Source organism: Dreissena polymorpha, chromosome 7 (assembly GCF_020536995.1).
Source record: "Dreissena polymorpha isolate Duluth1 chromosome 7, UMN_Dpol_1.0, whole genome shotgun sequence".
NCBI classification, from domain to species: Eukaryota; Metazoa; Mollusca; class Bivalvia; order Myida; family Dreissenidae; genus Dreissena; species Dreissena polymorpha.
The window spans coordinates 47,590,716-47,606,162 of NC_068361.1; the positions used below are offsets into that span (position 1 = coordinate 47,590,716).

Genomic DNA, 15,447 nt, shown 5'->3' on the forward strand with positions numbered 1-15,447 from the left:
TGGTAAAATACTTTAACCCATTCAGTGCGGGAACGGAATTTTGAAGGCCTTTGCAAACAGTTTGGATCCAGATGAGACGTCACAGAACATGGCGTCTCATCAGGATCCAAACTGTTTGCTATTCTGATAGTATTCTTTGAAAAAAATCGAAGAAAACACTAATTTTAGAAATTCAGCAGACGACATTTTACCAGAAGACAAATTTCCCAGCATTCAAAGGGTTAATTGTGATTACAACTACTGTTGTGATCAGAATATACACATGAGTCTCCCCTGAGAACACTCTGCTTAATGTAAGTGCTTTAAGTGTTATCCCAGATAAACCTTTGTAGTCCGCGCAGGCCAATCAGGTACGACACTGACCGCCAACACTGGATTTGGGTTTTAAAGAGACTTCCTTTAAACGAAAAATTCAATGAAAGCGGAAAGTGTTGTCACCTGGGCAACAGGATAATCTGGGATGTCTTTTCACACACATGCATTTAGCCCTGTTTTCCCATATTGAGTTTAAATGCTTAGAAAGCTTGTAAAGTTAAGAAGAAAAGAATGTGTATAACATCATTAAGATTCTGTGTTTCCTGTAATACTGTGTATTTTACTTTATAGCAAAATGGAAAATTAATAGACAATATGACTTAACAGCAGTTATATGGTCTTTTGAATGTATAAAGAGGATTATTATTGTAAAACTGTATGTATTGGATTTGTTGCAATTAAAGTCCTACAATTAGCTACTTATGAAATGGAATTTTAGAGTTTTTAAAAATGTTTTTTTAAATGCATAGAAATAAGTAATAAAGTAAAAAATTTGGAAACTTTTACGTTGATGTTTTATATCTAACCTCATACATAATACTTAAGTGCCATTGTCTATTATACGTGTTTCAAGTTTTTATATCATTTAATATGAGCTGTGGGAAAACAAGGCTTAATGCTCTTACATAAAGTGTCTTCCCAGATTAGCCTTGCAATCTGCACAGGCTTATCAGGGACAACACTTTCCGCCTAAACGGGATTTTCACTAAGAATAGACTACCTTTATAGGAAAAATTCCATTCAAGCGTTAAGTGTCACCCCTGATATGGCCATGCAGACTAAATAGGCTTATCTGATACGATACTTTTGACGTGTGCATTAAGCTCAGTCTTCCAAATCGAGGCTCAAATATGAATTGTTGATTTCAGCTGCTGCGTAGTTCTATAGTTAGCAATCGCACACAGTCCATCGTGTCAGACGAGCTCGGACTCAGCTCCTACCTGGTCAAGCAGCAGAACGTGAAGCGCACTGGCGTGAAACCCAAGGACCAACCCAACTACACCCTCAAGATGAAGGAGAGAGCGGACTTGCTTGAAGGTTTGATTAGTTTAAGCCTATTTATTTTAGCTCAATTGCATTGCTCTCGAGTAAGTTTCCTGAATAGAACCAGTACTTGGTGTCTATGGGGTATATCTGAAAAAATTCTACATTGGGAATAGAACCAGTAAGATTAAGGTCAAGTTGCTCCTGAATTTAAAGGCCAGGCTAGCTAATGGTTGGTAACTTTTTTATAAAGATAAATGTAAAGTACTTGTTAACCATTAATCTCTGTTTATTGTTCAGAAATAGCCATTCGATGAACTAATTTGTGTTTATGTCTAAAATTAACAGACTGTTAGTTGAACCAGGTTCAGAGCTCCAGACACTGTATTAAACTGAAGGACATGGTAAAACCTGACCTTTTTCAAGGGTATTTTAAAGCTGACCATGATTTTTTTATGGATATTGAAGATCTGTTCAGGGTATTCTCAGAGCTTCAGACCATCGTGGGCATTAAAATGATCCTTGCTCAGTCTGATAAGTGTTGTCCCAGATAAGCCTGTGCAGTCTGCTTTTGCTTTAATGGATTTTTTTTAAAGGAAAGTCTCTTGTAAACAAAAATCCAGTCTTGGCGGAAAGTGTCTTCCCTGATTAGCCTGTGTGGACTCCACTGGCTAATGTGGGACAACTTTACTCACATACATTGAGCCCAGTTTTCACAGAGCCAAGCTGCAATGAATATTTATTAAATGATAAAAATGTTAAGTGGATACATTTAGCATGTATTTGTCATACAATCCTTGAGTATTATGTTTTCAGCCCTGCTTGGTGCCATGTTTGTGGATGGAGGTATCGCTCCTTGCAGGGTGCTATGTGAGGTCTGCTTCTTCCCTAGACTCGAGGTATGGCATTTTATCACATCATGTCGCCCCAATGGTGCAAAAAGCTACTAGTTGCCTTCTTATTTCAATGTCACATGGTGCCTTTTTGCACCAAGGGGATGATGTGTTACATGAATGAATATTCAGTGGTGTATTTTGGGTCATTTGACTTTTGCAATTTTTGTTTCATTAGTTTTTGTTTTTTAAGTATATAAAATAATGTGTTGTTGATTTTCTTTTTTCGCTTTTCATTGAATAGTATAATTATTTTTTTTTACTCTCATCTTCTATTACTTTTCTGACTACCAATTTCAACCTGAATCAGGACGGGAAGCAAAATGTATGATATTTACAAGGCTATAGTTTTGATTTTCACTGAATTTAAGATTTGCCACCTTTAAAGTAAGAAGAGTAATTTGAATATGAATACATATTGAATCCATACTGCATCTATATCCTCATTTCAGAGTGGTGAAAGGTCATCCTTCAAGGCCAAAGGTCACATATATGGGGGGGGGGACATAGTGTTTCACAAAGACATCTTGTTAAGTTTGTATAAAGCTGTAATAAAAATCATTTAATAAATTGTTTTCAATTATTTGATTATAATCGCTTTTGCATTGCAGAAATTCATCCTGAACCAGGACTGGAATGACCCGAAGTCACACCTGCAACAGTGCTGCCTCACTTTGAGAAATGTGGAGGACGAGACGCCAGATATACCCATATATAAGTAGGAACCCCAGATATACCCGTATATAAGTAGGGACCCCAGATATACCCATATATAAGTAGGGACACCGGATATACTCATATATAAGTAGGACACCACATATACCCATATATAAGTAGGACACCACATATACCCATATATAAGTAGGGACCCCAGATACCTGTATACCCATATATAAGTAGGACAGCACATATACCCATATATAAGTAGGACACCACATATACCCATATATAAGTAGGACACCACATATACCCATATATAAGTAGGACATCACATATACCCATATATAAGTAGGACACCACATATACCCATATATAAGTAGGGACCCCAGAAATACCCATATATAAGTAGGGACCCCAGATATACCCATATATAAGTAGAGACCTCAGATATACCCATATATAGGTAGGAGCACCGGATATACCCATATATAAGTTGTGACCCCAGATATACCCATAAATAAGTAAGGACACCGGATATACCCATTTATAAGTAGCGACCCCAGATATACTCATATATAAATAGGGGCCCCAGATATACCCATATATAAGTAGGGACCTCAGATATACCCATATATAAGAAGGGACCTCAGATATACCCATATGTAAGTAGGGCCCAGATATACCCATATGTAAGTAGGGACCTCAGATATACCCATATATAAGTAGGGTCCACATATACCCATATATAAGTAGGACACCACATATACCCATATATAAGTAGGGACCCCAGATGATATACCCATATATAAGTAGGGACCTCAGATATACCCATATATAAGTAGGGACCTCAGATATAACCATATATAAGTAGGGCCCCACATATACCCATATATAAGTAGGACACCATATATACCCGTAGGGACCTCAGATATACTCATATATAAGTAGGGACACCAGATATACCCATATATAAGTAGGGACCCCAGATATACCCATATAAAAGTAGGGACCCCAGATATACCCATATATAAATAGGGCCCAGATATACCCATATATAAGTAGGGACCCCATATATACCCATATATAAGTAGGAACCCCAGATATACCCATATATAAGAAGGGACCTCAGATATACCCATATATAAGTAGGGACCTCAGATATACCCATATATAAGTAGGAACCCCAGATATACCCATATATAAGTAGGGACCCCAGATATACTCATATATAAGTAGGGACTCCAGATATTCTCATATATAAGTAGGGACCCCAGATTTACCCATATATAAGTAGGGACCCCAGATATACCCAAATATAAGTAGGGACCCCAGATATACCCATATATAAGTAGGGCCCAGATATACCCATATATAAGTAGGGACCCCAGATATACTCACATATAAGAAGGGACCCAAGATATACTCATATATAAGTAGGGACCACAGATACCTGTATACCCATATATAAGTAGGGACCCCAGATATACCCATATTTAAGAAGGGACCCCAGATTTACCCATATATAAGTAGGGACCCCAGATATACCCATATATAAGTAGGGACCCGAGATATACCCATATATAAGTAGGGACCCCAGATATACCCATATACAAGTAGGGACCCCAGATATACTCATATATAAGTAGGGACTCCAGATATTCTCATATATAAGTAGGGACCTCAGATTTACCCATATATAAGTAGGGACCCCAGATATACCCAAATATAAGTAGGGACCCCAGATATACTCATATATAAGTAGCGACCCCAAATATACTCATATATAAATAGGGGCCCCAGATATACTCATATATAAGTAGGGACCCCAGATATACTCATATAAGTAGGGCCCAGATATACCCATATATAAGTAGGGAACTCAGATATACTCATATATAAGTAGCAACCCCAGATATACTCATATAAGTAGGGCCCAGATATACCCATATATAAGTAGCGACCCCAGATTTACTCATATATAAGTAGGGACCCCAGATATACCCATATATAAATAGGGGCCCCAGATATACCCATTTATACTGGGGAAACCGTGTATCGGTGTATTAGATCTTAGCTTTGTCTTTAAAAAAATCATCGTAATAATTCGAAGAAAACACACCGGTTCGTTGGTATTTTATCCATTTAGTGAAGAAATTAAGTTCCATTATGATTTGATGAGACATTTTATCTCGATATCGGCTGGGTTTTGCTTATGGTTTGACGCCATTTTGTTTGTTATGAAGAGTACTGCGTATCGGTGTATTAACGGTTTGCCGCTTTGTATATTACTTGCATAAAGTTCAGACCTGTCATTGGTATACTATTTAAGAGTAATTGTTAGTTAAATAAAATACAAAAAATTTTACCTTTTATTTCAGTAGTATGCATATTTTATGTTTAATATATATATCGAATATAACAAAATAGACTAAACATTATTACATAATTCAAAAACAACAATAACTTGGCAATAACTCTTAACTTTCAAGTCCTTTATAGTGTCAATATAGTTTTTACAAGTTCACATTGACTTCTCTACAGATCAAATTTGACTATAGTGGGAAATTCAAAATAACAAAAACACTAATTGGAAACAACTAGGGAAAATATACGAGAAAAAAAAGCAACATTTTATTTCAATTGAATGGTATGAAGTTTTAGCGAGGAAGAAGCATGCCCATATACTAGTATGTAAAAATATAGCACAGTCTAACACGCACATCACCATGTGATGTCATTTTACTATGGCATGTTTCTATTCGGTAAAATAGCAATCGAAAAGCGTGAAATACTATATCAATCCTTAACAAAACTTATGCAACTGTGCACAATTTTGACACTGACATCGTACTTTATTATAAACGAGAACATACTTACCCGTGGCCAGGCCATTAAATTGTTATTTTTTGTTTATAATAACGTGGGAAAAACATGTTAACATTCGTCACCGGTACTAAAACGTTTTGTGGCAGATATTCAGCATGTTTTGGATTACATCGATAAGTCGAAGCCACCGCAGTCCTGGCAGTATATAATTAGGGCCCAAGATATACCCATATATAAGTAGGACAGGTATGCCCATATGTAAGTAGGGCTAGATATACCCATATATAACTAGGCCCCAGATATACCCATATATAAGTAGGGCTAGATATACCCATACATGAGTAGGGTTAGATATACCCATATATATGAAGGGCCCTTATGTACCCAGATATAATTATGGCAAATATACCCATATATAACAAGGCCCCAGAAAAACCCATATATAAGTAGGGCTTGATATACCCATACATAAGTAGGGTTAGATATACCCATATATATGAAGGGCCCTTATGTACCCAGATATAATTATGGCAAATATACCCATAATTATATAACTAGGCCCCAGATATACCCATATTTAAGTAGGGCAGATATACCCATATATAAGTAGGGCAGATATACCCATATATAACTAGGCCCCAGATATACCCATATTTTAGTAGGGCAGATATACCCATATATAAGTAGGGCAGATATACCCATATATAACTAGGGCAGATGTATGCATATATAAGTAGGGCTTTAACCAATCTTATACCCATATTCAAGTAGGATTTATAATCACTCTAAATACAACTCCAAAAGTGTAAATTTGCGAATATTCCGATATATGAAAATCTGATATACAGATACAAGTAATTTTGTATATATAGTATGAATTTATCAATACTTATAATTTAAGTATTGGTATTTAGTATGAAGGACAAAATGTTTTTGTAAATATTGTATGAGCAGGTACAATATAATCAAGATTTCATATTCACATATAATTTTTAATATTTATTACCATGTTTTAAGTATTTTTATTTGACTAACTCGTATAACTTGATTTTCTCTCAGCTATATGTATGACAATGTATCATCTATAAGCATGGCTGTTTGACAGCCAGTTATAAATAAGTCTTATTGTTACTCAATTTGAGAAACATTCACAGCTAGCTTAAAGTTGATAACCATGGAAAAAATCCAAATAATTGTTTGTTTTTGGTATGAGGTAAAAATGTGGTTTAAATACGTGTCAAATTTGATAAAAATGCCATAAAAATTACCCTATAATATAAATAATAAAACCTACTGCAAAACACCATCCAGTTCTCCTATAATATAATGGATTTATTGTGAAACAAATTGTCCCTATAATATGAATAACTTTGCTTGATCCAAAATGCTTTCAAAATGCCTCTATTATATAAATAAAGTTGCCTTTTGAAAAATGCCATCAATATGAGATAAACATGAAGTAAAAATGCCTCTATAATAATAAAAGTGGAATATGATGCCAATTTCACACATTATAATTTGGCTGCGATCTCTGAAAAGGTGGTTTAATACATGTGTGTAAAGTGTCGTAAAAGATTAGCCTGTGCAGTCTGCAAAGGCTAATCAGGGACCACACTTTCCACTTGTATTGAAAGTTTTGTTTAAAGGAAGACTTAAAGTTTTTGACAAAAATCCATTTAAAGCGAAAAATGTCGTCCCTGATTAGCCTGTGCAGGCTGCACAGGCTAATCTGGGATGACCTTTACGCACATGTATTTAACCCCTTTTTCACAGAGCGTGGTCCATATAAATTATGGTGTTCTATTTGTGTGCAGGGTTATCAATCAGAGTGGTCCGTCCAACCTGCGCCGCTACAAGGTGGCGGTGTATTTCCGTGAGAAGCGTCTCGCTATTGGTGAAGGAGGCAGCATACAACAGGCTGAGATGGACGCTGCAAACAAGGCCCTAGAGTCACCAGGTACGTATATATTACTCTATACACTGTAACCAAGGCCCTAGAGTCACCAGGTACGCATATATATTACTATATACACTGTAACCAAGGCCCTAGAGTCACCAGGTATGCATATATATTACTATATACACTGTAACCAAGGCCCTAGAGTCACCAGGTATGCATATATATTACTATATACACTGTAACCAAGGCCCTAGAGTCACCAGGTATGCATATATATTACTATATACACTGTAACCAAGGCCCTAGAGTCACCAGGTACGCATATATATTACTATATACACTGTAACCAAGGCCTTAGAGTCACCAGGTACGTATATATTACTATATACACTGTAACCAAGGCCCTAGAGTCACCAGGTACGCATATATATTACTATATACACTGTAATCAAGGCCTTAAAGTTACTAGTCACATATATATATATATATTACTATATACACTGTAATCAAGGCCCTAGAGTCACCAGGTACTCATATATACATGTATTACTATATACACTGTAACCAAGGCCCTAGAGTCACCAGGTACGCATATATATTACTATATACACTATAACCAAGGCTCTAGAGTCACCAGGTACGCATATATATTACTATATACACTGTAACCAAGGCCCTAGAGTCACCAGGTACGTATATATTACTATATAACACTGTAACCAAGGCCCTAGAGTCACCAGGTACGCATATATATTACTATATAACACTGTAACCAAGGCCCTAGAGTCACCAGGTACGCATATATATTACTATATAACACTGTAACCAAGGCCTAAGAGTCACCAGGTACGCATATATATTACTATATACAATTTAACCAAGGCCTTTGAGTCACCAGGTACGCATATATATTACTATATAACACTGTAACCAAGGCCCTAGAGTCACCAGGTACGCATATATATTACTATATAACACTGTAACCAAGGCCTAAGAGTCACCAGGTACGCATATATATTACTATATACTTTGTAACCAAGGCCTTAGAGTCACCAGGTAGGCATATATATTACTATATACACTGTAACCAAGTCCTTAGAGTCACCAGGTAGGCATATATATTACTATATACACTGTAACCAAGGCCTTAGAGTGACCAGTCAGGCATATATATTACTATATACACTGTAACCAAGGCCTGAGAGTCACCAGGTAGGCATATATATTACTAAATACACTGTAACCAAGGCCTTAATGTCACCAGATACATATATGTTAGGGATGGGAACGAAAACTGAAAATGAAATTCGAATGTATGTATTCATTTGTCATTATTCGAATATTCTATTGTTAAACCTTATATAAATATGTCCGAACTTATGACCGTCTGTAGCTACGTACTATTCCCTATTTCCACAAATACCTCTATAATTGTAACATATGTGCAGATTTCAAAAACTTGATAGAATAATAATTCTTGAAAAAAGATTTTTTTTTAAATACACTGTCTATTTTTTTATAAAATATAAGATATTTCAAAAAAACATTACTGTAATTCTTAATTATTTCAATACGTCTACTTGATTCGGATTACTTCAAATCAATAATATTTATGCTTATGTTTTCGCTATTTTTTCTGTGTTTTTGCTATTTTTTCTGGAATTAAGAACCACGATGATTTAATTGGTTAATATTTGAGTAACTAAATGCGGATTAATTTATAATTTATTTAATATATGGCTACAGCATTCAACACAAACATGCCATACCTCCCGTTCTTGGTGGGACAGTCCAGCTTTTGGGGTATTTAGCCCGGTGTATGATATGAGACAATGTGTCCCGACATTCTTAAAACACGACCTATGTTCTATAAATTCACAATACCGGTAAATATCGCTATTTCAGGTCTGTCTCGCTAAAACTTACAATCACTTATCCCTTTATTTCCCCTTATTAACATCTACTTCTACTTCTCGAGTGCACAGTTGTTGTATTAGACACATTATCAGCAATTAATTGGCAAAATATTAATTTAATCAGGCATTTACACCATGGCATTTACGATATAGGTCGCTAATTGCTATTGATAGATATGTCACACTGAAATGAAAGCCAACTGCGGCCCAATCAAGTCCAAACATACTGTGTATTATATAACCTGAGGTTAAAAAGACCTGTCAAAACACAGATTTTGTATATCAAACAAATTGAATGCTTATCGATATACATTGATGTGTCACATAAATTATTTTTCATTTTTAACTGATTTTCAGAAAATAGCTTGTACATATTGCATGAATATAAATTTAAAGTAAAGTACACTGATGAAATGGCCACACTAAATATATGGTTTCAGATCTGGCAGATAAGAACAACATGAAGATCAGATATGGCCGCAAAGGCATGAAGCAACCGCCAGGCAGACAGCCTTGGAATTCGTCCTGGAAACAGAACCAACATACCGGACAACCATTCAGGAACAAGGGGGGTCAGGTCCAACGTCAAAACAGACCACGGCCTGGTCAACCAATCAAGAATAAGGGGGGTCAGGTTCCACATCTGGGGGGACAACAGCCTGTACCACCATTGGCTGGTCCATCGAACCAGGACGATCAGATCTCACAGCCTGAAGGGCAGCAGATTGTACCACCACAGGCTTGAGGGCACTTTGTTTCTATGGGAACTAGCATTTGTTATACTGTGTATGCATAAAGATAAGCGTTTCCTTTGTTAGATTGATAAATAGATGGAATTCACCATCTTAACTATAAGAACAAATACTTTCTTAAGCTGACACACTGTTGCAAAAAGTGCCTAAAACTTTTTTGTATAAAACAGACATTAAGCATTTAAGACAGTTTGTTGTAATGGCAACAAATATTGCAGAATCAAGTATCTATCATCTTTACTTTATAAAGAAATGCTGTGTTCTCCTGCCAATCGTATCATTTGGTGGCAACTGCCTTGTGGCAGATTTGAACATAATTGCAGTTGTAGCATGAAATAATAACTCTTTATTTAGGGCTTGAAATTACTGCAAAATATCCCGTGAATATGTCGTCTATGCTGGTTACAACCCAGTATCTGATCATACTTAGGCATATTGTTTACACTCTGACAATACAGTACCTCCCAAAACTTAAAATATTATGCGCCGTTTTCAAACCATCTCTGTACTAACTTCTACTGCAAGAGGACTGAAGTTTACATCGCATACCTGATATCAAAATCATGTAAACATGGCTGACGTCACCTGAGTAGCACATTGTGACAATGGTTAAAATCATGGTTAAATGTATAAACATTTCAGACATGGGACTCAAAAACTGTGACCAATAGCAATAGGCACTGAAGGGGGTATAGTGGTTTTTGTTCAGAAGAGACTGTAATTGAAAGAATAATTGCATAAGAGTGTTAAGTGCCATCTTTCATTAGACTGTGCGTATTTCAATGGCTAATCTGGGACACTAAAAACATGTATTAAAGGGACTGTCAACCACAAATACCCAAAAAAGAAAAGTCCTAAAATACCATATTTTTTACAATTATTAGCATATATTGATTAAAATATCATGACTGGTATATAACATTGCTTGAAAAAAGTTCATATTTTCAGTATATTCGGTAATACAATTTCAAGATGTGAAATCGAAAGTACATCGCGAAAATAAGTGACATAACGATCTACACACTATAAATAACGCAATTAGATTGATAATCAATATATTAAATAAATACAATTCACTACGCATGCACAATGTGCATTCCTTGGTTAACCACGTGACAATAATGATCAATCTTTCGTTATTTATAGTTAACTGGTAGTTTACCTGGTAGACATACCCAGTAAAATTTATTACCGAATATACAGAAAATATGAAAACTTGACAACTTTTTTCAAGTAATCTTATATTCCAGCCGTGATATTTTTATAAATATAAACGTATCATTGTAAAAAAATACGGTATTTTAGAACTTTTCTTTTTTGGTCATTCGTGATTGACAGTCCCTTTAAACCCTGCTTTCACAGAATGTTGCTCGTTTATTTTAGCTTGCATACAATCAGAATATGCTAATGCATAAATGTGCTATATTCTGTCAGTATAGATACATATTTTGTGTCTTTGTGCTGTTTCTGCATAGAATGGGATTGAATGATTTCGGTTTATTCAGTTGTGTATGTTATGTGTTTGTGATAGACCAATTCCTATCAATAAACGTCTGTAATTGAAAGAGTGTTTATTTTATGAAATGTGTAATTAGAGGGAGTCTGCTTTGATTAAAATAGCATTCGAAATCCAATAAAGTGATTTGAGTTTATGAAAAAATAAGTTGGTTCATCAGGAAACTTTGTTTACGTTAAAATTACGTTCATTATTTCATTCTTAGTGGTGAATGCTATACTTGCCAATGACAGCATTTCACTCTATCTCGCAACAACAAGTTGTATCTGGATGATGTATAGTTCACGTTTGAATATGGGTCATGCTTGGTCAAAAACTAGGTCACGCGGTCACTTTAGTGTGTTTTAATCCGAAAGTTTGTCCGGACCATAACTATGTCATTTATCGTTAAATTTTAAAATAACTTGGTACATTTGTTCACCATAATGGGACGGTGTGTCGCGTGAAAAAAGTACGTCGATATCTCCAAGGTCAATGTCACACTTGGAGTCCAACGGTCAAAAGCTTGTCCGGGCCATGACTTTATCATTTATTGTGAGATTTTAAATCATTTGTCAAATTTGTTCACCATCATGGGACGGTGTGTCGCGCGAAAGAGTTACGTCGATATCTCGAAGGTCAAGGTCACACTTTGAGTTCAAAGATTAGAAATGGCCATAAACGAGCTTGTCTGGGCAATGATTATGTCGCTCATTGTAAGATTGTAAAATCATTTGGCACAATAATTCACCATCATTGGACGGTGTGTCGCGCGAAAGAATTACGTCGATATCTGCAACGTCAAGGTCACACTGTGAGTTCAAAAGTCTAAAAATGGCCATAAATGATCTTGTCCGGGCCATAACTATGTCATTTATTGTGAGATTAAAAAAAAATACATGGTACATTTGTTCTCAATCATTGGACGATGTGTCATGCGAAAGAATTATGTCGATAACTCCAAGGTCTAGGTCACACGCGGAGTTCAAAAGTATATGAAAAAATGGCCATAAATTTGGACGGCATGTCATGCGAAAGAATTCAAGAGTTCAAACGTCGAAATGGCCATTATGGTCGATAATGGCATTATAATTCTTATAAATCGCCATAAATTTGATTCTCTTGTTTTGTGAAGACAGCATGCAAAATATTCTGTGTCAATGCTGCACGTGGGGGTATACGTCACGTCTGTGACAAAGCTCTAGTTTAATTCTGGCTTGGTTTTATATGACTATTTTTTTGGTCCCTGCATAGTTGGAGGCATTAAGCATTGCATTTGTCCATCCGTCCGTTCAACCGAAATTTTGTGCACGAATTTCCTCTTTATAAGCTTGACGGATTCACGGCTTAATCGCGGTGATAAGAAAGGAAGGAATTTTAGTATAATTGTGGTCCTTTGTGTTTTGCACATTAGAATATATAGTCCCCGAAATGTTGTGCTATCAACCCCATGTGTAACTGCTTTGTGGATTTTGCTTAAACTGTTCACATTTTCACAGCTGAAGAACCTTCACGTGAAGTTGATCGTAACGGAAGTAATTTTGGCTGTGACCAAATTTTGAAGAAGTATGAGCCTTTATCATTTACTCCACTGTAACATGTTATTTCTTGGATTTTATTGACTCGACTGCACCGCAGACGCTTGGGAATTTCGCTCTAAATTTCACAGCTTAAGAACAGACCTCAGATAAGACCGGATTTTATAAATTCGTCATTCAAGAGAATGAAATAAAAACTTCAGTAAAGATCTAACATACTATTTTAAGTTCTTTTCCCACATTAAAACATGCGAAACTAGTGTAGCAGGACTTTACAAAAAGTTTTTTAGCACCAAATATAGACCTTATTTAAATATATCCACACTCTAAGAAAACCGGACTAAATGTATGTGCGTTAAGTTTCGTTTAATATCAGATTTGTTTGCAGTCCGCACAGGCTGATCTGGGACAACACTTTCCGACCAGAGTGTATTTTCGTTTAGAAAAGACTTCCTTTAAACGAAAAAAACAAATCAAAGCGGAGTTGTCGTCCTTGATTATGCACATGCTTGTCTGGGAGGACAACACGCAAACGTATTAAGCCCCTTTTGCCCAGAGCGAGGCTCATGTGAATTGTTTTTCTGCAATTACAAATAATTACAGTTACAAATAAAATACATTAACGTGGAAAATGCATACGATATGAACAAAGAAGGAAAATGCAGACGGAATATTTGTTTCATAAAATGTATTTAAATCATTAATAACACATTGCTACACTTGTTAATCTGCTATTTTATTAAATATTTTATTATATATTATCGATCTTTTTTATAGTTTCCAAAAAAGAAAATAGTTAAAACGGGTTACAGTTTACAAGGTCTGCGTGTAATATTTTACGTTTGTTTTTGTTGTCTGTGAAAATGACATATAATGTTATGAAGGAAATAAATATGTACTTCTGTGTTTTTAAATACAATGAAACGTTTAGTCCGCGTGTAATGTTATATGGCGTAATGTGTGGGAATGCATACTCGTAGCCAGGGGGGGGGGGGGGGGGGGTAGTGCGTTGGGTGCGTTTGCACCCAATCTTTTTTGACGGGTAAAAAAAAATGTACTATATATAAGTATTTAAGCGTTCAAATAATGTTGTATTCAATATTCAACCGACAGGTCACCATATACATGTAATTAATGTCTCGATTAAATCATTTCCAAGATAGCGCGTGATTTTTATTCCAATTTTTAACCGTAGAATTGTTGAAATCAACAGAAGTTTTGACAGTAACATTTGAGAAGATCCAAGACGCCAGTCCCCGCAAAATGGAATTAGAATCTTTGTTATAAATGGATATTTGTTTTCTGTATAATGCAAAATTATTAACCTGGCAATCTAATCCGTCTAAAATCGATACATATAATCAACACGGCTATAGATATTTGATACTAAATGATTGTTTTGTAACTTTTGTCATCGTTATTAATGTCCGTTAAAGCTATTACTTTAATAGATATCATAACAAAATGATGAAGCCTACTTATTGTGGGTTGAAATCCCAGTCCAATAATCTTTTCGACAATTATCTAAATGGCTTAAAAACATTTTGATTAACTTGAATAAATCATCTTATAAAAAAGAAAATACATTTTAGATGATTATTAACGGAATGTTATGTGAGCTTCTTCAAATGACTGAAATCAAAGGACACCCATCGACTATTGCCGAAGACTAATGAGTCACTGGTTAATAATTGCGCATAATACCGCGATTTATGACAATAGCACATTGTGCACAGCATTTTCTACATACTGCGTTGCATTTTTGTTATATCCCCGCACACCCATTATCGGATCCCCTAAAGGGTTTTCCATAAACAAAAATATCAGCTATTCTCAAGACAATATAAGTTTTTTGTTGAATGACAAGAAAAGAAATCATTTCTACAAAGCTTGTTTGTAGTTTACCAACACGTAATGGCATCTGTTCTGCTCCACATACATAACTTTCCACTATGTTTTAACTACGTCAAAGTTTACACTAGGAATGTCATACTCTTAAAGTGATATTATGGGCATCCTAACAGTTTATAGGTGTCTATTGCAACCGTTGTTTATTTTTGGTGTTTTCACTTCATATACACTTATATTTGTTAATGCAGCATCAACATACTAAAACAATATCCTGGAAAAAGAAAAATAATGCATTTGAATATCAACCGTACTTTCGT

General features: G+C 35.5%; 1 protein-coding gene across 10 annotated transcripts in view; it reads left to right on the forward strand.

Moving 5' to 3' along the window:
• The window catches only part of LOC127838009 (ribonuclease 3-like), a 521,860-nt gene extending 510,049 nt beyond the window's left edge, over nt 1–11,811 (forward strand). For 9 of the 10 annotated variants that reach the window (XM_052365503.1, XM_052365495.1, XM_052365499.1 and 6 more), the window contains 5 exons: nt 1,185–1,353; nt 2,116–2,198; nt 2,804–2,910; nt 7,493–7,635; nt 9,935–11,811. In XM_052365503.1, the coding sequence (XP_052221463.1) occupies nt 1,185–1,353; nt 2,116–2,198; nt 2,804–2,910; nt 7,493–7,635; nt 9,935–10,239 (807 nt within the window). In that variant the 3' untranslated portion in view covers nt 10,240–11,811. Of the gene's footprint in view, nt 1–1,184; nt 1,354–2,115; nt 2,199–2,803; nt 2,940–7,492; nt 7,636–9,934 lie in introns of those variants that run through there. The other variant, XM_052365504.1, reaches the window with a different exon arrangement.
• The last annotated feature ends 3,636 nt before the right edge of the window (nt 11,812–15,447 follow it).